The sequence below is a fragment of the Coturnix japonica genome, chromosome 2 (genome assembly GCF_001577835.2).
Source record: "Coturnix japonica isolate 7356 chromosome 2, Coturnix japonica 2.1, whole genome shotgun sequence".
Lineage (NCBI taxonomy): Eukaryota > Metazoa > Chordata > Aves > Galliformes > Phasianidae > Coturnix > Coturnix japonica.
Window position 1 is genome coordinate 104,771,719 of NC_029517.1, and position 23,238 is coordinate 104,794,956.

The 23,238-nt window shown below is 35.6% G+C and overlaps 1 protein-coding gene across 2 annotated transcripts in view; it reads left to right on the forward strand.

The window, feature by feature from the left end:
- The window catches only part of PREX2 (phosphatidylinositol-3,4,5-trisphosphate dependent Rac exchange factor 2), a 162,517-nt gene that overhangs the window by 65,160 nt on the left and 74,119 nt on the right, over nt 1–23,238 (forward strand). The window contains exons 9-21 of one of the 2 annotated variants that reach the window (XM_015855722.2): nt 1,570–1,719; nt 5,372–5,516; nt 7,327–7,427; nt 11,248–11,351; nt 12,165–12,214; nt 12,832–12,907; nt 13,607–13,679; nt 14,750–14,892; nt 15,042–15,134; nt 16,275–16,423; nt 18,721–18,806; nt 20,315–20,451; nt 21,477–21,482. In XM_015855722.2, coding sequence (XP_015711208.1) covers nt 1,570–1,719; nt 5,372–5,516; nt 7,327–7,427; nt 11,248–11,351; nt 12,165–12,214; nt 12,832–12,907; nt 13,607–13,679; nt 14,750–14,892; nt 15,042–15,134; nt 16,275–16,423; nt 18,721–18,806; nt 20,315–20,451; nt 21,477–21,482 — 1,313 coding nt within the window. The remainder of the gene's footprint in view (nt 1–1,569; nt 1,720–5,371; nt 5,517–7,326; nt 7,428–11,247; nt 11,352–12,164; nt 12,215–12,831; nt 12,908–13,606; nt 13,680–14,749; nt 14,893–15,041; nt 15,135–16,274; nt 16,424–18,720; nt 18,807–20,314; nt 20,452–21,476; nt 21,483–23,238) is intronic. The other variant, XM_015855723.2, reaches the window with a different exon arrangement.

Sequence of the window (23,238 nt, forward strand, 5' to 3'; positions counted from 1 at the left end):
TCTCTGACTTTATACTCTGAGGGTGCGTAAGTGATATGATGGTTAGTTTTAAAGAATTGGTGTTTTTAAAGATGCAAAGGATTTTAAGCATAGGTTATGTGAATAAAAATGTAGTACGTAGGTAAGCAGAATTAAATTCAATGTAATAAAAATAAATTCAGTTTCTTTTCCATCATGCACTTACTTGCTTGGACTTTCATCCACTCTTTTGAATAATAGAAAATTTTGTTGAGTTAGAAATCAGCCATCAGTCTTATAATTTTCTAGTAGCTCCTGACATTTCCCAGCACACTGTAGACAGCTTGGCTGCTTTCCATCTAATTAAAATGCAGAGTTATTGAAAGGATACTAGCATGTCTGCTGAGATTTATGATAAATCGTAGCAAGCATTTCAGCAAGAGTTTCGGTTTCAGAAAATCCCATCTCATTATGTAAAACAGGGCCGAACTATTAAAAGTATTTACAAAGTAAAGAGGTCTGTATTTGTTAAGAGTAGTTCAGGGCTGGCCCCAGGGCTTTCTTGCTTCTTAATGAAAGTTTATGGTGAGAAAATGCTGACCTTTGATTTTTGTAATAATTTCTACAATAGTTACTAGTTCAAGTTTTAATCTGTATTTTATTCAAAAAAGTGTTTGCTATCAGAGGCCATTTATGCCTCACAAACCTTGCTTCAGGAGATGTATCTAATCCTATACATGGATAGTCAGGCTTTACAAGGGTGTTAGTTTCAGAGAAGATTTGTATAGCAAATTTCTGAATAAGATTTATGGTCTGCCATGTTAACATGAAATGTCATGTAAGTAAAGAGAGGGCAGTAAGAGGTAAGTTATATACTTCTTGTAGCAGAGCATTTTGCATGTTAAGAGGCAAAACTCAGGATATTTACAAACATTAGCAGAAGTTGTAACCTCTCTCCCATTATATGCACTTGGGAAATGGGGTGGTTAGGAATGTATTTCAAAAACTCTGCATTTGCTTATAATGCATTTTTATTATATTGTAGTTTGTGTAAACAAATTGTATATGTATTTATTTATTCTGATAAGTTTTTTGCTTATGTGTTTTATATAAAATACCAGTAAAAATATATTCAAAACAAAGTTGTATTTTCCTCCCTGTGTCCTTAGTACTTTCATAAACTTAATAGTAAATTGTTTAAACAACAGAACAGCTCTGAGACAAATAATGGATGAAACTACAATGCTGGATTTTTATGGATCTATTTATGGCCGTTTAACACAAACAGAAGTACTCTAAGTACAGCGATCTGTTCATTTAAAAGGACACTACTTGTTTTAGTACTGAGTATGTCTTCTGTATGCCATGCAGTTCTGTCATGTGATAAAAAACATGAGTTGAGTTGACTAAAAGTTAAAAGTACCACTCACTAAGGGACAGTAGTTCAGAAATGGCAATGATAACTTTACATTATTTTTATTTGTTCTGCTTTACTTTGTTTTGTTTTTCATATTTCATAATTTTTATGTGTCATGCTAGGAGTTCTTAGGGATTATGAGTATTTTATTTTGTAAGTGTTCTTGGTCGTTAAGCCATTTTATCTATTCCCAGCTGACTACCACAGTAGTGGCCACATTGTCATTAATGGCTGGAAGATCCACAACACAGCAAAGAACAAATGGTTTGTATGCATGGCAAAAACTCCTGAAGAGAAGCAAGAATGGCTGGAAGCTATTTTGAAAGAGCGAGAGAGACGAAAAGGTAGGTTAATAAACTTACTTGTGTTGATTTTCCAGAAAGCCACACTGTATTTATATGTTGAGATATAAAACAAAACCAGCTGCTAAGCAAATTTCTGGTGTCAGGTTCAGCTGATGGTTTATGAATACCAGCTTGGAAAAAAAATAAAACTGTACTGAGAAGGATGTAATAACTTGTATCATATATTTTGGTAGTGAATGTTGTTGTGATAGGACTAGAGGGAATGGCTTCAAGCTGCGCCAAGCGGGGTTCAGGCTTGACGTTAGGAGATACTACTTATCTGAAAGAGTGGTCAGGCAGCGGAATGGGCTGCCCAGGAAGGTGGTGGAGTCACCGACACTGGAGGTGTTCAAGGAACATTTGGACATTGTCTTGAGGGAAATGGTTTAGTGAGAACTATTTGTGATGGGTGGATGGTTGGACTGGATGATCTTGTAGGTCTTTTCCAACCTTGGTGATTCTTTGATTATGGAAATGGGGAGATGATTTTCTCTGCAGATTATCCTTGACCAGAGTATGCTGTCATAATTTCATTAAGGCCTAAGAATGGTCTGTGATATATGAAGGTATACTCTAAATGCCTTTTGGGATCTGTACACATTTTGTGAATGGAAATTTGAATCACTGAAACGAGCAGGTTTTCTAAGTTTATTCATGCAGATGATCCAACATGAAATGGTAGAGAATATATCCATAACCCCATGTGCGACCCACTCTCCTTAATCAAAGGAAATAAAAAATCAGCATTACCAAACAATTATCTTTTTGGCTTAAATTTGATCCTTAGTGTCTTACATTTGATCCTGTTTTCTAATGTGACTATTAATAACCTTATGTATTAAAGGTGAAACCCAGCACAAAATAGAAACAGGGAAAGATGATGCATCATCATCTTCTGCAGCTAATTTCATTTGCAAGCTGAAATTCTTAATAAGTAAGGATGTATGGAGCCTTGGTACTGAAAGAATGTATGACCTTGTAGTTAGATCTGTGTTTCTGTTTCTGTTCTGCCTGGATTTCCTGTGGACAGTTAAAGTAGCTGTTTTGTGACTTCACTCTAAGGAGAATAACAGTAGTTCTTTGGTCCTATCTGAATACTGGATGTTTGTATAACATCTGCCATAGGATTAGAATTTCAACTAGAGTGTCTGAGAACTGACTAATTAGTAGTGCTATTGAGAACTAATAGTGAAAGAGCTAAAAGGGTGCCTTAGAGTTCTAAACCCTCAACACTTTAGAATAGTGAATGAAAAACAGTGTGGTAGAGATGACGTCAAATGCAACAAAAAGCAAAGGACCTTGTCTGAATCTGGCTAAAACAGATTTCTAACAAATCCCACTTTACTTTTAGTAAGTTCTTTTTTGGTTTCTCTAGATGCTTGGTACCTTTAGCTAAGGAATAAGAAATAGGAGGATTTTGTATTCTTATTATTTCACATTATACTGCTATTAGAGGTGGGTTTGATGTAAACCTTCCAGGTCCTGAGGTCACAAGTTGCCTTCTTGAAGTCAGGAAAGGATTTTAGCATTGTATTATTTAGGGAATTCAGCTCCTGGAGGTCATAAGGCTTTTGCCACTGAGAAGACATTTGTGAAAGAAACAAGAAGAGGCTAGAGCATGAGAGGATTTGGTACACACTCTGTTTGGAACACAGAATCTTTACAAGTATTTCTTGAATGTCTGATTTACTTCATCCTCTTATAAATGTATCCATTCCCTCCAGCACAGGTTTTTTTTTTTTTTTTTTTTCCCCAAAATATCTGTATACATTCCTATTAAAAAGCAGGATACATCAACTTAGTTGCTAAAAGGTTCTCAAATCACTCAGAAATGTTTTTGGAATTCAAATATTATCTAAACACGGCTATAAACACTTTTCCAGTTTTTCCCAGTTTTACACTCTTTGAACATAAAGGTGCTTTAATTGTCTATTTGCTTAATAATATGTAGAGCCTGTTCATGCATTATATATTTATGTACAGTTACACTGAAGTGTGACTGATGTATGAGAACAGTGTTTTGACTCCTTTGTGAGTCAGATTCCAACTAAATTAAATAAGCACACTTGGCAAATCTCCTGAGCTGTGAGTGAAGCTCACATGATTAACTGCCTCCTTTAGTACACTGTGTGGCAGAGCTTGCCCATACATTCCTTCTTAGTGATGCTGTGTACCCTTCATCTCACAGAGATTGCAGTGATCTCTAGACTAGGTAGATACAGAATGTGGAACATGGAAATGCAGCTTGGTGTGCCATGTCTTGGGGTTTTCTGGACCATTGAATGGGGGAGACTTGGGGATTCAGTGTACCGATAGAAGCTCAGCCTACACTGTTATTTTCAGTCAGTATGGCAGAGGCTGAACAAGAGGGAGAGCATGTCCCAGATGAAATAGTTCAGCAAAGTTTTCAGTGGTTATTGGATTCGCTCACAGATAGGACTACATTTTTAGATGTATTTTCTTTCTAGGAAAAATAAAGCTGAATCAGAAACTTTTGTTAGGAAATACTTCTGTGAGTTTTTAGATTTCTGTGCAACCATCTGAGGCATTCTGAAAGTTAGAAATCTATTTAAATGGTCATCAGTTTTAAGGCAGATGGTGTTGTGGTGACCTGTTTCAAGTAGTCAGTACAAATAAATAAGCTCCTAAAGCAGTATACTGGTTAGTTATTATTTTTCTGTGAGTAAGTCAAGTTTTATGACTGTGTGGCATTGTCTACCAGCTGGTTTGTGAGTAAGAGACACTTCTGTATCTGTGATCAATACCTTTGTTAGCTTTTTCTTATAATTTCTGTCTGTCTATTTTTTGGAATTAATAAAGTGGCAGAGTACTATTCGGGCCGAGCAGGTACAGTTACAATTTTTAAAAATGTGCAAATTTGGAAAGAGAAACTGAAAACATTAAAGAAGATATTTCAGAATTGTGTGGTTTATTCTGAATTAAGAACTGCTCTAGAGAAAATACCATGTTTGACGATCAGCATTACTCCTTGGGAGGGCAACCTTCTGTCAATGGCCAATGTGATGCATAACTCAACAAAAACAGGTTTTGATCATCTGTAATTCTGAAAATGTAGTGACTTTCTCAAGAGGTGAAACACGGAAATAATAAATGTTTAATTAAACTCCTTGATAGCTTTTGGCTTTTGGGAAAACACTGAAACAAATAAAAATCTAGACATAGAAGTGTTTCTGTAGAAAAGATTGTTTATGCAATTAACAAGTTTATAACAGATAATTAGTGACAGTTCCTTGGAAATCTGAAAAAATCCCCAACAACATGTAGAAATACTTTTCTCGTAATATGGTTAGAGTATGAACAAAGTCCTTTTTTTTTTAGTTTCCCTTGTAAGTGTTCAAATATTGAAGTCTGTGAAAATTACAGGATTAGTATTATTGCAATATCAATGGTGTTGTTGATAAAGGTGTATGTTTTCAGTAACAATTTGTCTTCACTGTAAATTATAACACTTGTTTGATTATGCTTTGTGGAGATTAGATGTTAAGAGATAAGTCTTGATTTGGAGTAAAATGAAAACCAATTCCTTTTGCTTGTTAATATGTAAAATATTGATATTGCTTCTCCATTTTGGTGAAGATTTTGAAATGTAAAGGCAATGGCGTTTCATAAAACTTTGTTGTATTTTTAACAGGTTTAAAATTGGGCATGGAACAAGATACTTGGGTGATGATCTCTGAGCAAGGAGAAAGGCTGTACAAAATGATGTGCAAGCAAGGGAGTCTCATCAAAGACAGGAAGAGGAAATTAACCACGTTCCCCAAATGCTTTCTTGGAAGGTATTATATACATTAAAGACCATGAATTTTAACTCTCTAAAAACACATTTTAAATCATCTTTGGGATTTTATGAAAACCACACATTGTCTGTTAGAACTATTTGTCTCTTAGAATTTAGTCAAAATGTAAAATGGCCTGCCTGAATCTGGATGTGTAGCTTTTAAAGGGCCAAGGCTGCAAAGGCTGAAACTATGAAAATGCATCCAATAACATAATTTCTTTAGAGAAATAATTCCCTACTTGTTCAATGCATTTTTGTTTCCAAAATGCCTAGTTTAGAGTGTCAAATTTGCTTTAATCCACCTAAAACAAAGATTTCACTAAAACCGTTTCCCTTCTCCTCTTACCTGAATGTTAGATATGGAATTACTGAATGCAGCATACATACTTAAAAATTTACACATATTGTGTGGATGATACTTAGAATACCATTATCCTCATGCATTCATGAGGAATTGAAAGCAATAGGTACTGTATATTACAAAAAAAAAAAAAAAAAAAGCATTTCTGTAGGCAGAGAGCTTATCCTTTTTTCATCTGACCATAAGACAGATGAGTATGGAATATGTTTTTATAAAACTACAGTCACTGTTTTATACAACTGTGTGTTCTGGTGAAGATTCTCACTACTGTGTCCATAAGAGGAAATGAAACAGGAGATTTTCACGTACTATCCAATATCTTGTAGCTGACGAGAGTTAAAACTGGAATTAAGATTAATTATTGAGTTGTGAATCATTTCCTCAGAGGAACTGTTGGAAGAAGTTGAAGAATACACTCGTCATATAGAGTTGTGTAAAACATTTAAACCTTTAAATGAAAGGTGGCTTTTCTGTTCTATCTTTGAAATGGACCCTTTTGAAGTGTGCTGTTCTCTGGGTCACCAGTTAGAACCCATGAATATTGCACTCCCTATCTATGCAACATTTTGATTTGTAACAGACGTGCAAAAATCTGATGTGCCATAAGATTGGTATCTCTGGACTGCATCAGATTTATGGTGACATAACCAGAATATTTCCTCATTGTGTGCCATATACTTTCTTTCTGTGCTCAGAATGTCTCAGAAATAACAGACCTATCATACTGCCATTACATCCTGCCCTCATGACATATCCACCCAGTACAGGTGCAGGTAGTGCTCTGGGGATTTCCTTGGATTTGAGAGCCTGATCTGTTTTCTCTATTCTACTTCAAATAAATAATTACATATATATATTTGGAAAAGAAGGAAAATATTCACCATGTTACAAGACGAAACATATGAGCAGGAAAGGCAAGGCATATCAAGGGAAACTTTCATGTAGTAGGGCTCGTCAGAAAATAGTGCCTCCTATTTTATTTTGTTGGCCTATGACATCAGAGGCAGATATTTGTGGTATTTTCTTGCTGTTTGACAGATGACAGCAGAGGGGCAGTCTTGAAAAAATGCATAAAAAAATGGCACACACTGACATTCCACACTTGCTGAATGTTTATGGAGACCAAATGGTGGGGCAGTGAGTGGTGCATTTCAGCAGTAATGGGAGCGATGTCAAAGATAAGCTGTGTTCTGGATGGCCATGCAGATTTTGAAGCGCAGTGTCATAAATAGGAGGCATTACTTTTGGAATGACCTACGTGTCATGTCTAAATAATAAAAAGCAGAAATTATTCTTTTGAATGTGATATGGCATTCTCATGGTTATTTGATTTAAGAAGTTCTTACTGAGTTAATAAGAAATCTTGCTAGGCTTGTAACTGAGAAGAAAATATAGTAGGTATGGTGGCATGACATTTTAAGTTTGTTTAATATCTGTTTTTCTTCAGTGAATTTGTGTCCTGGTTGTTAGAAATTGGAGAGATACACAGATCTGAAGAAGGCGTTCATCTTGGCCAAGCTTTATTAGAGAATGGCATTATCCACCATGGTAAATATAATTAGTTCTAACTTGCTTGTTTTCCAGGTAATTGTTGTAATTGGAGTGGGCTTAATTTTGTTTAACAGAAACATGGTTGTATGTTGCATCTTCAGTATGTCTTTGTAGGGGCCTCTGAGATTGTTGCCCACACATAGAACTGGAGATCTTCCCCTGATTTAATCAGATTAGACCTGTATTGTTACAACATTGCAAATGGGATCTATAGAAACATTGTTGTTCTGTTCTATGAAAAAATAGCTCTTGGAATAAGACAGAAGGAGAGACTGTTTTTGAGAATTTAAGCCTTGAATGTAGGTGAGGCTTTTCAGGAACATATGTTGGACTAAGCGTTGTTAGTTAGGGGAGGGCAAAAACTGTCACAGCTGGTTGCTGGTAAATATACCTGATCCTTTGTTGGGAATTGCAAGTTTAGTTGCTAAATTCAGCCAAGAACCCAAAAGTTTAAAGTTCTGCCTCTCTGGGCATCTTGTTTCAGTTCCTCACCACATTTATTGTAAGAAAAGTTTTTCCTTATATCTAATCTAAATCTCCTCTTTTAGTTTTGAACCTTTTTCCCATGCACAATCACAACAGACTCTGCTAAAGAGTCTATTCCTTTCTTTCATATAGCTCCCCTTTAGATACTGGTACTTGATCTTGTAATTTATATCCCAAATACACTGATAGACTTTCTCAATACAGAATTAAATGAATATTGTGTAATTTCATGAGATAAATGGGTAATTATATTAGAGTACTGAAATTAGAGCCAGACATGTTACTTTGAATAGTGGATCCAGCTGTGGTTCAGTGAAAATAGAACTCTTAAAATAAAGTTGAATGAACCATCTGTTTTCACAGAGGGAGCAAGGGAGTTTGGCTGTTATTCACACTGCAAATGTTGTAGGGGGCTTTGTTAGACCTAACATTTTCTAGCATATGCTTGATTCCAGCAATGCCAGACCCATGTTGTGATGGGCATTGTTTTGCTTCCTTGTATGTGAACTCTTAGAAGCTAAGCTCTTTTCCTTGTTTTTTCAATTTTTGCAAAAGATAAAATCTGTTTATTCATTGTCATAGTGAGATATTTTGTCCAGTCACTTATTACTGATGATTATAGGTGGAATCTTCCTCTCAAGGCAGTAAGGAACTTTGTAGCTAGAAAATTAATTTGAATATCAGCTCATTTTAAATGTCAGATGATTTTAAATGGATAATTATTTATGTGGTTATGCAGTTTTTTGGATTGGTATACTGATCTGAGTCAAAACTACCCTGGGCGAAAAGTAAAAATAACCTGTTCAAACCTGAAGTGTGCCATATAGAAATCTATCTCAAAAGAATGTATGGGTATAGGGTTGGTATTGAAATACAAAACAACTTGGAGTTCTGTATTTTAGTGATAGTGATGCATTTTATCATCTTCAAGCATTTGAAACCATGCTTTTGCAAATGTACACCTGAAAATGGTAGATACCAATGGCTGTTATATCTATTCTTCCTCAAGTACAACAAACCAAATCACATCTATATAATAGAATAAATAAATAAATAAATAAGTAAAATAAAAAAACAAACCAACCTTAAAATGAATAGTAATTTGCAGCTTCACTAACAGCATTTCCTAGATATACTTAGTATTTTGCAGAATACATTTGAGTTGGAAACATCTTTGTTTGGTTTCCTTGCTTTCTGGAGTTCAGGATGTGGCAACTTTGTGGGCCTGCTACCATAGTTTTTGGTGTTAGCAGGGGCTGTGAAGACAAAACTGCGTTCTTCACAGCAGAGAGCCTTCTCTGTTGTTCATGAGCAAGTAAGAATGGAAGGGTGCTTTGCAAGCATTTTTCTTTCTTCTGCAGTATGATCCTGGTGGTGTTTTCTATCTTCTGTAGTTTCCAATTTTAAAAACTCTTATTGTATGTTGATCTACTGGAATATGTATTTTTTCTCCAACAGTAGGAATTTAGTTTTTCCAAGATATATATTCCTGTTTAAATGATCCTACTACAGTAAAATTCATTTCAACTTTTATGCTAGGCATTATATGTGTGAACTTTGTGTCTGACGTACTGTGAATTTATGGTATGTAAAAGAAGCGTTATTTTGGATAATTACCTCAGCACAAGCCATCAGTTCAAGATAATCAGAATAATGTCTTGGACTTTGCTATCTGTAGATATGTCAAATGCAGGTAGAAAAGTTATTTTCCTTTGCATATGACATCAGTGAAACCACTGTATATATCATGTTCAAATTCTACAAATTCAATGATGTGTGGAGGTACTGAGGTGTTTGACAGCATGAAAATGTTTTGACAAAACATTTAATGTTGTGAGGTTTTGTTCTCAAAATCTTGTAAAATTCTGTTGAATGGAAATCCACCTGATAAGATTTCTTTTTGTGGATCTCTGGCAAAATTAATGGTTTATATTAACTTCCATAGTGGAAGGAAGGGATGCCACTCAGAGGGACCTCAAAAGACTTGAAAGGTGGACATGGTTGAATGTAATGAGGTTCAACACAGCAAAGTGCAAGGTTTTGTACTTGGGCCAGAGGAATCCCAGATATCTATACAGACTGTGAGGAGCAGTCCTTGAGAGTAGCCTGGTAGAGAAGGACCTGGGAGTCTCAGTGGATGAGAAACTTAACATAAGCCAGCAGTGTGCTCTTGCAGCTCAGACAGCACATGGTATCCTTGGCTCCATCAGAAGAGGGGTGGCCAGCAGGGACAGGAAGGTGATGGTCCCTCTCTAGTCAGTCTGTGTGATGCCCCATCTGTGTCCAGGTCTGGAGTCCCCAGTTCAATAAAGACAGAGTGATGTTGGAGAGAGTCCAGAGGAGAGCCACAAAAGATGATCAGAGGGCTGGAGCACCTCCCCTACAAGACAGACCTGAAGGAGTTGGGCTTGTTCAGACTGGAGAAGAGAAAGCTGTGGGGTGGCCTAGTTGTAGCTTTCCAGTACCTAAAGGGAGCCTATAAACAGGAAGGGAGTCAACTCCTTAAAAGAGTAGATAACAGCAGGACAAGGGGAAATGGTTTTAAGTTGAAGGAAGAGAAGATTTAGGTTGGATGTCAGGGGGAAGTTCTTTACTATGAGAGTGGTAAGGTGCTGGAACAGGCTGCTCAGAGAGGTTGTGGGCGCCCCATCCCTGGAGGTGTTCTAGGCCAGGTTGGATGGGGCCCTGGGCAGCCTGGTCTAGTATTAAATATGGAAGTTGGTGGCCCTGACTGTGGTTGGAGGTTCATGATCCATGAGGTCCCTTCCAACCCAGGCCATCCTTGTAAGAGTTGCAAGTCTCTTGCACCAAAGACCTTCCACTGTCTCTTTATAGTAGAAGACATGCCCTCTACCCTCCTCAGTGCAGGACTGGTCAGGTATTTCTGGAGGATTTTTGTTGACTCACATCTGAGATGGGCTTCAGCAAGAATTAGAATAGAGGATACTGTGGAAAACTTAGATTGACGATTGGAAAAAGAAGCTGTATTCTTGGCTATTTGATTGTTAAACATTGCAAAAGTGCTGGAGACTACAACACATGCAAGAGCCCGATTTTCTAGATTGTTCCCAGGTGGTTTGTTTACCTTATTCTTTACCTGTTACTTAAAATTCATTAGTTTCCTGTGGGCTACTTGAATGTTTTGAAAAATACCTCCACTGACATAGAGCAACTTGTGGCAGATGATCTACTCATTTCCCCGTGTCAGAAATCTGTTTTGTAATGGACATGTTATTAGAATCAATGACTTTGTCCTTCTTCTTTACTGTCCTGTAGAAAGTATAACCTGACAATGTACTTTTTTTTTTTTTTTATTATTATTTTTATTTAGTTACTGATAAGCACCAGTTCAAACCTGAACACATGCTGTACAGATTCCGATATGATGATGGAACATACTATCCAAGGAGTGAGATGCAGGAAGTGATTTCTAAGGTAAAAAATAAATCAGTTGCTATTACTAAGAAAAATGCATTCAAGATGGAGATTCTACTTGAGGAATGAAGTACAATATTATGCAAGAATACACAACATCCCCTCACACTTGCCTGTCCCTATATTCATATAGGTGATTATATGTGAACTGGATTTTGTTTTCCATTTGTAATAAGGAAAGTCTACTTTGGCACAATTTTCTTATTGTTATTCAAGTTTCACCTTGCATGTTATAAACATGATTATTTTTTATAATCTACAAATGATTTTTTTTTGTTTGTTTTTGTTTGTTTTGTTTGTTTGTTTGTTTTCAATGCTATTTTCTGGTGGTAGTATTTTAAGTTCCTCCACATGTTTTATTTGTTTATTTATTTCAATTGAAATATTGAGAGCATTTCACATATCTGAGTTGTTTTATTTTTTAAGTTTCCTAGTTATTTGCAATTTCAATATAAGTATACATGTATATATATTTAACTTCCTTTGCTTTGTGTGTAGAACACTGAGCAGAGATTGGGGAAACCTTAATATGCAGGAACATTGCTTTGTCATTCCAATTTTGAGGTTTATTTTTTATTTTTTCCAAATACTATGTTTTAGAAGAATGTTAATGCTACTTTAAAGATAATTCTTTTTTACATGTATGTCAGTGAAGCTTGGTTTAAAATATTTCTCATTACTTAATCATCAATATAGGCATCTGAAACGTTTAACTTCGTTAGCTAAATGAAGTGCATTGGAACTCTGTGTCCATTTGCCTTATGTTCTCTGGGGTGTGAATTGAGTAACTAAACTCATCTTTCTCTTTAACAGGGTGTACGACTGTACTGTCGCCTTCACAGTCTCTTTACCCCAGTAATTAGGTGAGTCCAATTGCAAAATCCCTAGAGATTTATTCCAAAGAATTATGTATATTCTGAAGATGAAAATCTTGTGTTTAAACTTAGGAAACCTAATCCATACCTTAAGATTGGTCTCTTGGGAGAAGTAAAAATATGGAGGGACTACGAAGACAAAAAAATATTACTGCATAAAATGGCTACAAACAATGTTCAGGATGACCTCTTTTTTTCTCCAGACTTTAAGCTCTTTCTAGATCCTGATATATACGCTTAGATGCTTACTGTATTTATTAATATACTCGTATACTAGTAATATACTAACTCTCCATTACTTCATTTGTAGAGTCCCAGCTATAACAAGGTACCTGTCTTTCCACTTCAGTGACGTAATTGGCAATGATATGTCTAAGATTTGTTCAGCCTCCTTCTTTCTGTCTGTACTGAAAGGTTAGACTTGCTTTACTCCATAGGCAACTTTAGAAACTCTATTTCTGAACCATTACAAAATGCTCAATTCATGCTTGTATTACCTTGTGTAGAAAGAAAAAGGGTTGGGTTTTTTTGTTTGCTTGTTTGTCTTTGATTTTAGACTCTTTTGATGTTTTGGTTGACATATGTATTTATTTCATTTTGGGCAGGGATAAAGATTATCATCTCCGTACCTACAAATCTGTTGTCATGGCTAACAAACTCATAGACTGGTTGATTGCACAGGCAAGTTTATACCTTTGGATTTATGTACTTGTCTAAATATTGTATTTCATTTCTGATTTGAAAGGTTGTGATGGAATAAGTGAAATAACATCCAAACACTGTGAGGGTTATTAGAACAGTTTGTGCGTGTAAGTGTAATCCTCTTAATAGCAGAAATCAGCTGCCAGTAGCTATACTATTCATTACTTTAGTACTTATCTTCCTTATTTGCAATTGAACTTTAAATGTTTTAATGAGACTTAGCTTTGTGATTCAGCATGTAACATTGTTTGAGGATTAAAATGAAATGGATAGGCTATGAAAACTAAATTATTAACTAGGAGGATAACAGTGAGCATCAATTTGCTGTAATGGTTCTATTTTATTTTATGCAAACCAGGAATGGGATAACCTGTTCACTCAGTCAATATGTACCAGCTTCATAAAATAAAAGTAAAAAGTGACGATATTTTTAGATTTCATTATGTCCAATTTTAATTGAGAATGCACTGTTATTAAAGTATTTTCATTTTTATCTATAACAAGGTATAATATTGATGTTATATAATATTTCATATGCTCACCATAAAGATCTGAAGGTAATGATGGTAAATGTAATCTACAAACATTGCTGGCCCTGTGAGATTATGCCTTTGCAAATAGAAAGCATTTTGCTGATATCTTAAGGTATGTTAAAAAATACATGTTATGGTTTAACAGGGAGATTGTCGGACCAGGGAAGAAGCTATGATCTTTGGTGTAGCTCTTTGTGATAATGGCTTTATGCACCATGGTAAGTAAACGCATTCTCTACAAGCTATGCTTGTTCTTAAACCATCTACATAAGCGAAAAGTTGGGGTTCTCGAAGATTTAAAGAAGAAACTGCAAGGCGGTTCATTATACCACTGCTGTAATCCACAGGAAGAAAAAAACAAGCCATTTTATACTCTGAAAATTTTCAGTCAAAGCATATACTGATGGTTTTGTACTTTGAAAGAATATTCTTAAGCAGGGTAATACTTGTTTACCCAGATGAGACTGAAGGTGGTAATTGAGGTAATGTTGGAAAGAAAGGAAGCATTTTTGGAGGAATGGAACGAGTGGAGGAACATGACTTCCAAAAATGTGAAGTGGTGGCAGCTGTAGAATGTGGATTGTAGAGATAAAAAATAAAAAAAGAAAAAAGAAAAAAAGAAAATGCTAATGATAGCAGAGAACAAAGAAGAGAGCACCAAAAATGAGGTGAACAAGGTTGCATTTAATACCATCAGAGGGAAAATTTCAGTGAAACAAGTGAAGCAGTGGGTCATTCACTGAAATAAAATGAGGAGGAAATGATTTTCTCATCAGCTGGTATAGATAAGGATGGAGGATTAATGTCCTTTCAGATGCTGTTCGTTCTTTTGCCCTTTGGTCTTTGAACATGCAGACTGTATCTGTCTGCTGTTCTAGTTGTTTCAATAGTCCCAGCAAACCCATTTCTAATACTGAACCTGGCATACTTCACCATTTGGAGATTGCCAGGTCTTGGTTGTGAACATTTCCATCAGTTGGCCAGCAGAACTTTTGAAAACTGTATATTTAAATCTATTTTAAGCAAAAATCTTGTGCTTTGCATTTTCACTAAAAGCTTTTCAGGCTAATGTGTATTCCTAAGCTTGGCGAAATCCAGATTCTGTAGCTGAAAAGGAACTTGTGTTAACTATATATAATGGATCCAGGGGAAAAAAAAGTTTCTATTAGAATAAAAATTAAGATTTCCCTATGTTCACGCACAAAATAATTAGCTAGTGCTTAACTCTGATGTTCAGTAGTACAAGTACTGTATTTGTACTACTAGTCTGTGTTTCTGTTTCTTACAGTGTTAGAGAAAAGTGAATTTAAAGATGAACCACTGCTGTTCCGTTTTTATGCGGATGAAGAAATGGAAGGGTCAAATATGAAACACAGATTAATGAAACATGATTTGAAAGTAGTGGAAAATGTCATAGCGAAGTCATTGTTGGTGAGTTAAACCAAACGATTATATACTTGGATGAGAACAAAATATTAGTTTTAGTGACAATAAATGAGGACTGTGTGTTCATTTATCAGTTGAGCTATACTTTACTAAATGCCTTTCTGAACAATATTTTGAAAAATTCTATTTTTCAGATTAAATCTAATGAAGGTACCTATGGTTTCAGTTTAGAAGATAAAAATAAGGTGCCAATTATTAAGGTGGTGGAGAAAGCATCAAATGCTGAGGTATTAAATATTATAAATTAAATTTCCTGTTTTATTTTACATCAGTTAAGAAAATGTGTAGTAGATGATAATGCAATATATGAGAATGTCCTGAGAAATCTGTGGTTATGAATCTTGCTTTGTTAAGTTTGAAACAAAATAGAACTGTGAGGATTACCAACACTTGTTTTCTACATAGGATGAGTTCTGATACAAAAATAATACATTTATTTTTATGGTTATTAAAATATTCAGTTATGACATTGCTCATGAGTGGAGTAAGCATCCTTCAAAAGCATATTAAATGAATGTAGAAAAATATGGTAGTCTGTAGTTTTCATTTAATGTATTTCATAACAAAGGGTATATTAAGCAAAGTCTAGAATTCAGAGATATGAATGAATAAATTACAGCCTTTCAATTCCTTAGTATTGCTTTAGTTGCAATTTGAGTAATTTGATATTATCTAGTGAACAGCATGGGAGTCTTACGTATCAACATACAGAACAAGACTTCCATGGGAAGAAACGTTCAGACCTGGATTTCAAACCTTTCTATGTCTCATTGTGGAACTGAAGTTTTAGTAGAATTTATTTAGTAGAAATAGATGCAGCAGATCACTAATAGAATATATGGCTATGGGAATATGTGCAGGAATGATTTCTTTCTTGTTAAACCACAATTTAAAGCTTGTACATAAATTTGTTGCTCAAAGGTATGGCCATAAAAGTTCTTAAAAATTCATTTTATTTTGAATCTTAGTATTATTTATCTTTACAAAAGAAGCTTTAATTCCTTTTGAGAAAGACAGATTAGGTGACATTACCAAAAAAAAAACCAACAAAAAAAACACCCAACATCGAAACCAACTGGATTAGTGATGGTGGTTTTGTTAATTTACCAATATTAACTAATGTAGTAATGCTTTCATAACCTCCTGAATGAGACTAGGACTTGTCTTTAGATCTCTTCATAGGTTACTGTAACCAGTCCCAGAACACTTTGGGTGTCTTTTGATGTCTTGAATACTTTATAAAGGTTGCATAAGTAATTTCCTTTAAATGTGTTGTCATTGTTTGTATTGGGGTTGCATGCAAGAAGAAAATACAGCGTTGTTGGTTGTAAATGGGAAATGTGTACACAACTGTTATTGTTTTCTAGATGGCAGGCTTGGAAGTTGGAAAAAAAATCTTTGCCATTAATGGTGACCTGGTTTTTCTGCGACCCTTCAGTGAAGTGGATTGCTTCCTGAAAATGTGTTTAAACAGCAGAAAGCCCCTGCGGGTTCTTGTGAGCACTAAACCACGGGAGTAAGTTGTCATTCCTTAAGGGAGATTTTTAGAAGTTACAAATGAAGCAAATTTTAAAAGACAAGAGGAACTTCAAAAAGCACCACTCTAAAGTTATTAGTAATCTTAACGTCATAAAGCCAAGCAATTTGGTCTGCTTTGACTTTGTTTTATTATGTTTGTCATCAGCAAAGACAAGACAAATGAGCTTAGATCATTAGGTCTGGCACTCTATGTGTATGCAGAAACCACAAGTGTATGAATAAAGTTTGGAATACACGGGTAGTTTCAATCTCCTGTCTCTTACTATGTTTATTAAACAAGTTCTTCTGTCTGAGGATTAGTTCCTAGTTTGCCAGGAGCTGGACTTTCTGATCTGATGGGCCTCTTTGGTATGTGTGCTGGTTGTGTAAGCAACCTTGGCAAGTAAACAAATTCCAATCTTACTGCAATAGATGAGGTTTTATACAGTTTTTTGAACCTTCCTACCTGAGTGGAATTTGTTATGTAGAAAAAATTCTAAGTGAGGCCTAAATGCCTGCCTTCATTTGGTATGTAAACAGGCATAGATCTGCTAGTAAGGTTAATGCAGTTGTTAGTGGTTTCTACTTAATAGCAATAAATAGGAATATTGAAATAGGAGAGTGAGAAACAGCATTTGGGGGAAGTTCCCATCAGCTTCTGCAAAGTAAGGAGGAAGTCATGTTCTGTTGTCAAAGAACACGTAGTGAGCCTTGGAAATAGCTCAATTTGAGCAGCAGAATTTAGATGTGTTTCTTCTGTTAATAAGAAAGATGTCTTGAGAAATACAGTGGTAACCAGAACAGGAAAAAGAGCAAAGAAAGAAACATGGCATGAAGTCAATAATCTGGACTGATAGTACAAAACAAAAGCAACCAAGCTGCAGCAACAACAAAAGCACTGTAGATGAATGTTCTATAGCAAACATAAAAAGCTTATGCTAGCGTTTCTTTAATGCTGATCTTGGGTCAATTTCTGACACAGTGAAAATGTGAGTGAATTTCAGGGCTAACAGAGACGGTCTGGTGAATAAGGAGTTCGGATCAGTTTAAGAATTTATTTCCTGTACTGTCTGCATTTGTCAGAGGCTGCTTCTAGCACAACTGTGTTGGCAGGAGAGATGATTCTCTGACAAATTCTTAGCTGAAACTTCTAGCGATGTTCTTTCTTTGTTTATTCATTAATACGTTCACAAAGTATGTTTTTGAACAAATATTTTGTACAAATTCGTGGGCTCCAATGGGATTTGGATCTCATGTCTGCTTTTAAAAGGCTCCAAACACTAAAAGTTATATTTACCAGAAAAAAAGCCTGAAAGAACAAGAAATAATGTAGTGATATTATTCAAATCTATCTGAATGTCAGAAATCCTATAGTTCATATGCATTTTGCATTCATTTATCACCATCAGTTTTCTTTTGCACTGGCAAATGGAGTCCAGGGCAAAGACCCCTTAAATATTAACAGAGCTGGCTCTGAAAGTAAAGACTGCAGAGTTAGATCAGTGCAGTGTTATGTGTGACCTAACGAGCTCAGATAAGGGCTGAAGCAGCTGTGTTGCTTTTTGTGGAATCTGAGCTAATATCACATCAGCTTACTTTGGGTGAATTCAGAGTTTCATTTTAAGGAGTAGATGTGAATTTTAATTCTCAGAAATTAACTATTTTGTTGGTTATAATTCTAAGAATTTTTTATTGCTGCTGCACATAGACTAAGCAAGAGTGTAACACAATGTGTGTGCACATTAACAGTAGCAGGCAACTCTTATTTCAAAAAGCTCAGTGCTTTACATAGAAAGACTGTGCAAAGAGTTTTTTTTCTTTTCAATAAGAGTTAACAAGTTCTGACACAAACATAGTCTTCACAGTCCTCTGCAGCTCATCTGATGAGGCCTGCCATGATCTGAGGTCCCCAGGCTCTGTGCTGATGGCTGATAGACTGCCTGCCTTCCCAGGGCTTTCAGTTTTGCTGTTTTATGACAACTTACTCAAGTTGCGGTCCTTTGGGAGGAATTTTAAATCTGCAGGCTGCTTTGGTCCTAATTGGCATACTGAAATTCTGTGTGAAATAATATTGTCTTCCTCTGGTTGCTATCAGTATCTGCTTGCTCTTAGTTCTGATGCGAGTGGTGCAAATGATCAAGAAAATGAATATTGAATCTGAATCTGTGAACTGACTGAAAGGATGGATTTTACACCTTGGTGTTAAAAACATCCTACTTATTGCTGTCCACTTTTATGTTAATTAACAAAATGCTACCTTTAACTATATTTGTATTGAATTTTTGCATGTATCAGGACAGTGAAGATTCCTGACTCTGCAGATGGACTTGGGTTCCAGATCCGAGGCTTTGGCCCTTCAGTTGTCCACGCTGTTGGGAGAGGTAAGTTATAAGAGCTGTCGGTGCAAGAAGTAATTATACATTTTATATGTAACTGGCCTGGCTGCGATGAATCAAAATAAGATCCACCGATTAATTAAGGTGAGGTATATTAAAGCTGTGATTTCCTTACAGGTTGATGAATAGCTGACAAATCCAAAAACTCATTATCCTGTGAATACTGTCCCCAACTTGATAAATTTTGGATTGGTGCCTTGATAATAAAAGAAGTAAAGCATTTTTGTTGTTGGTGGTATTGCAAGCAGTAAATGGTGAAGCCAGCTACCTCTGTATTTTCAGCTATTATGGGACAGTTGTGTCCTTTCACCTCCTCCTACCTTTGCAATTGAGGAATTTAAAATGAATTGATCAGCAAAGCAGCCAGATTTGAACAAGCTCGATGACTTCTTTTTTTTTATTTTTGCTAGGCTGTGGTGCCAGAAATTAGATTTTGTGAGAGAACGTAATAAACTACAGACTGTTGAGTTGATGTGGTAATTATATCTGCACCTGGTTCTCAATTCAACTGCCTATCCTTATTCATTAAGCACGTACATTATTCCAATTAGCCTCAGTCGTACCTAAGTCTTGCTTGTGTGGTTTGCTAAGCCTGGAAGACTTTGAGCATATGTTTAAACACTTTGCTGAATTGGGATCATGGTTTTTGTTGTTGTTGTCTGTTTTGAAGAATAAAATATACGCTTTTTGAGAGACATTTAATAATTTATTTACAAGACTTTTGTAGATTACAATAGATTATTATTTGTAGATTACAATAGATTAAAATAGATTATTTCCAAAGACTTTAATTGATGTTAGATTTAAAATGCAACTATCATCTATTCCTGCAGCTTTTTTTTTTTTAAACAGTGCCATGACCAGATAATACCTAAAAATAATAGGAACAGAGATGCATTGTTTCTATTATTTTTTGTTGGATATGCTTAACTGACAGCTTGTAATGTGATTTTCTACTTGTCAGCCATGCAAATTCAGTTCAGTTCAATTTTACATTCTCTAGCCAATAGGTTTTGACTTTACTTACACCTTTCTAGAAATAGAAAGAGAGGCATAAGGAAGTAAATGGGTGGGTGGTCATAATCCAGCAGGCTTTCAGTACCCTTTCAGTGGACATAGAGGATTTTTCTGAAGACGGCTGTTCTACTGTGGAAATAAATTGCTGAACTATGTATTTTACATTGCTAAAACAAATAGATTTTGTTGCAAGTTATTGATGTTTCTTAGAACTTCTACTCTGCTGTCTTTGTGTGTTTTGCTTAAAATTGTAAGGACTATTATAAATGAATTGGTAAAAAGACAAAAACACAGACAGGATCCTTGGAAACATCAGTGGAACTCTGTTTTGTTTAAGTCCAGCTGACTTCAGAAGCACTCTGAAGTCAGGGGCTTTTGGAATGTAAAGGAAATGTTTTAAATGCTTTAAAGGAAATGTTTAGGAAAGGAAGTCTGTCAACTACATGTTTTTGTGTTGTTGTTGTTTTTTTTAATAGGAACAGTGGCAGCTGCAGCAGGTCTCCACCCTGGCCAATGCATAATAAAGGTGAATGGAATTAATGTCAGCAAGGAGACTCATGCAAGTGTTATTGCTCATGTCACAGCATGCAGGAAGTATCGGCGTCCAATGCAGGTACATTGCACTTGTTAATCTTGCAAATTTTCGACTTGTTTTTTCTCCTGAAATAATCCCTGCAACCAGAGTAAACAACGTGGTGCGGTTCTCTGTCCATGCACCCATTTTGTTTGAGTGTGATGCAGGGAAAAGGAGTGGTGAATAAAAATGGAAGGAATCCAGATGAATTATGAAAGCTGAAGACTGCTCAGTATATTACAGATGTTCAAGATCTGATTAAACTCTGCATTGAAAAATACAAGCTTACGGCTAACTTTTAATACTGTATTTTAAAAGGCTTGATTCAGGTTTTTATTGAAAGCAGTAGGAGGTTTACTTTTATCATTATGAAGAGGGATTTATGCAGGTAGGTGCCTGTTCATTAGCCTGAGAGTGTAATGCAGAAAGCTGATCTTCTAGAATTTTGAAATGTTTCAGCAAATAGAGAGCAGTGAGCCCACATTTTGTCTATGAAGGTCCGTTTGTGGTCCCACTGCAGTACAATACTGGAAATAAATGGAAGTTCAAAGGGCACAAAAGTTCCCTTTTTTAAATATAGACATTGTTTTGTTATCTTTTTCACATGAGTTTAGGAGAAAACCTAATGTCTTCCAAGATGCAAATTGTAGGGAAGAAAATCAAAACCACTCTGATTGTATAATGTAATCTTTCCAAGTTCCTGCAATTTTTTCATAAACTGTAAGTTGGTATCATTAATTAACTTCACAAATTCTTTCAGAGCATGGTAACTGGGAAGAAAAATCCAATTAAAATCAGGAGCGAAATCCTTCTCTCAAACCTACTGCATAGAAATGAGATAAGAATTCTAAGTAAGAATTGGAACTGTGTCATGAAAATACTGTCTTCATGAGAATGTCTGAACATTTGTGCTTTTTTAACTGCAGTACGAAATTGAAGTTGTTGCATGCATAGAAAAATAGAGTTCACCTATTCTTCAAGGGAATATGGTCTATGTGAAGAGCCCATGCGCACAAATAGTAAAGCTGGCTATGATTTTTTTTTTTTTTTTTTTTTTTTTTAAGTACCAGGTGCATTTTCTCTCTTGTCTATGTGCGGAATTCCTCCAGTAGTTAATGACATTGAAAGAGGAGTAATTACTGTTGGCTGGAATGAATTTATATGCATTGTCACTGCTGTTTCATTTTTTGCATCCACTTGTGTAATATGTTGGAATACATACCAATTTTTCCTATTCAGGTTATTTATTTCAATCTAAAAAAAACCACGTATCTTTAGCAAATCACTAATAACTAAAATCCCCCAGATTCATGAGAATCTATAAGAAAATCATTGTTTAGAATTTGCTGCTATCAAATGTCTAGACGGCAGTATTCCTACTGGTACCAAGACAGCTAAACTATAATTTACTAATCAGAAATGTGGATTTTTAATTATTTGGAAGATGACTATGGATTTGTCCTATTTTGTAAGTAATTACTATATCATTTAATTAACATGAATATTGAAGTCTCTCCTGTGGTTGGCAGTTTCATAATTGAAAATGAATCTTTTTCTGTGTTCTGAATATTCCACTTCTCAGTGTGAGGAGTCTTCCAAGCTGCTTGGTTCATGAAGTTTTGTATCAGATGACTGCAGTGTGAATAACTGTGTAACTTCTGTTGGACAGTGTTTATATTGGACAGTGTTTTGCCTGGAGAAAGAATACTGACTTTGCTTTTTGAAATTCCAAACAATTTGCAGTGATACTAATCATGTTGTGACAGATTTATGCCTGATTTATTACCCCTGTGCTGCATTTAGAGAAAACGGTTTGAAATTATATAGCAATGTATCTTGTGCTAGCTTTTGAAGGGTTGACTTCCTATTGAAGTAGGTTGTTCTGAAATAAAGGAAATCTTTGGCACAACATACATCAATTGTTAGATGTTGGCATGGCAGTCTTAGTGCTGCCCATGTGTTTGAGCCAAGGTAACCTTTTAGTCTCCACAGATAAGCTTCAAACTTTCAGGTGTACCTACAAAGACGAGTTGGTTTCAAAACCATTTATGTTATTCAGGTTATGCATAGGTATCTTCCAACAATTCACAGAGAACTCTGAAAGTCAGGGGCCCTTACTAAAATATTTCAATGTCTTTCAGTGAGAAGTAAGGCATTGATGAAACTACAGAACCTATACAGAAAGGGTACCTTGATTGTGTGGAAATGTTGTTGTCTGGGACTAATGGGTTAAAGACAGTGGCAGAATATTGTATATTATCAAAGCATAATCTGATGTATTTGGCATTTTACCTGAACATTTCAACATTCAACTTACAGTTCTTGCTTAACACTGAATTCTTGACTCAAACTTCTTTTTAAATTCAGTGAATTCAGATTAGTCATAATTGTGTCGCTTATTCTGCCATAGCTGTTTAGATGGAATGATTAACTGACAGTCAAATTTCATTTGAAGTGTAAGGGGAAGAGCATTCTGTAGATGCCATGTTTGGTAGGCCCATCCATATGGATGTGGTGGGCATGTGTCTAAACAAGTGAGGGGAGAAAACAAGATAAAAGGCTTGCAGATGGCTTTCATAGGCTCTGTGACCAAGCCACTGTTCTTGTATTCACATGCACTTCAATTACATAAGATGATGAACTTCTGGGGCCTGAGATTCTGTCCTTTTACTGTTTTGATAACTGGGTTGTAAAATAAAACATCTAATAGAGTAACTATCAAGAAGGAAAAAAAAAGAACGAAGTCTGTAGTGTGTAGTATTCTTGCCAGTGATACATGGGTGATAGATTAGGTGGACGTGATGTATGTTTGGTTGGCCTTTTATA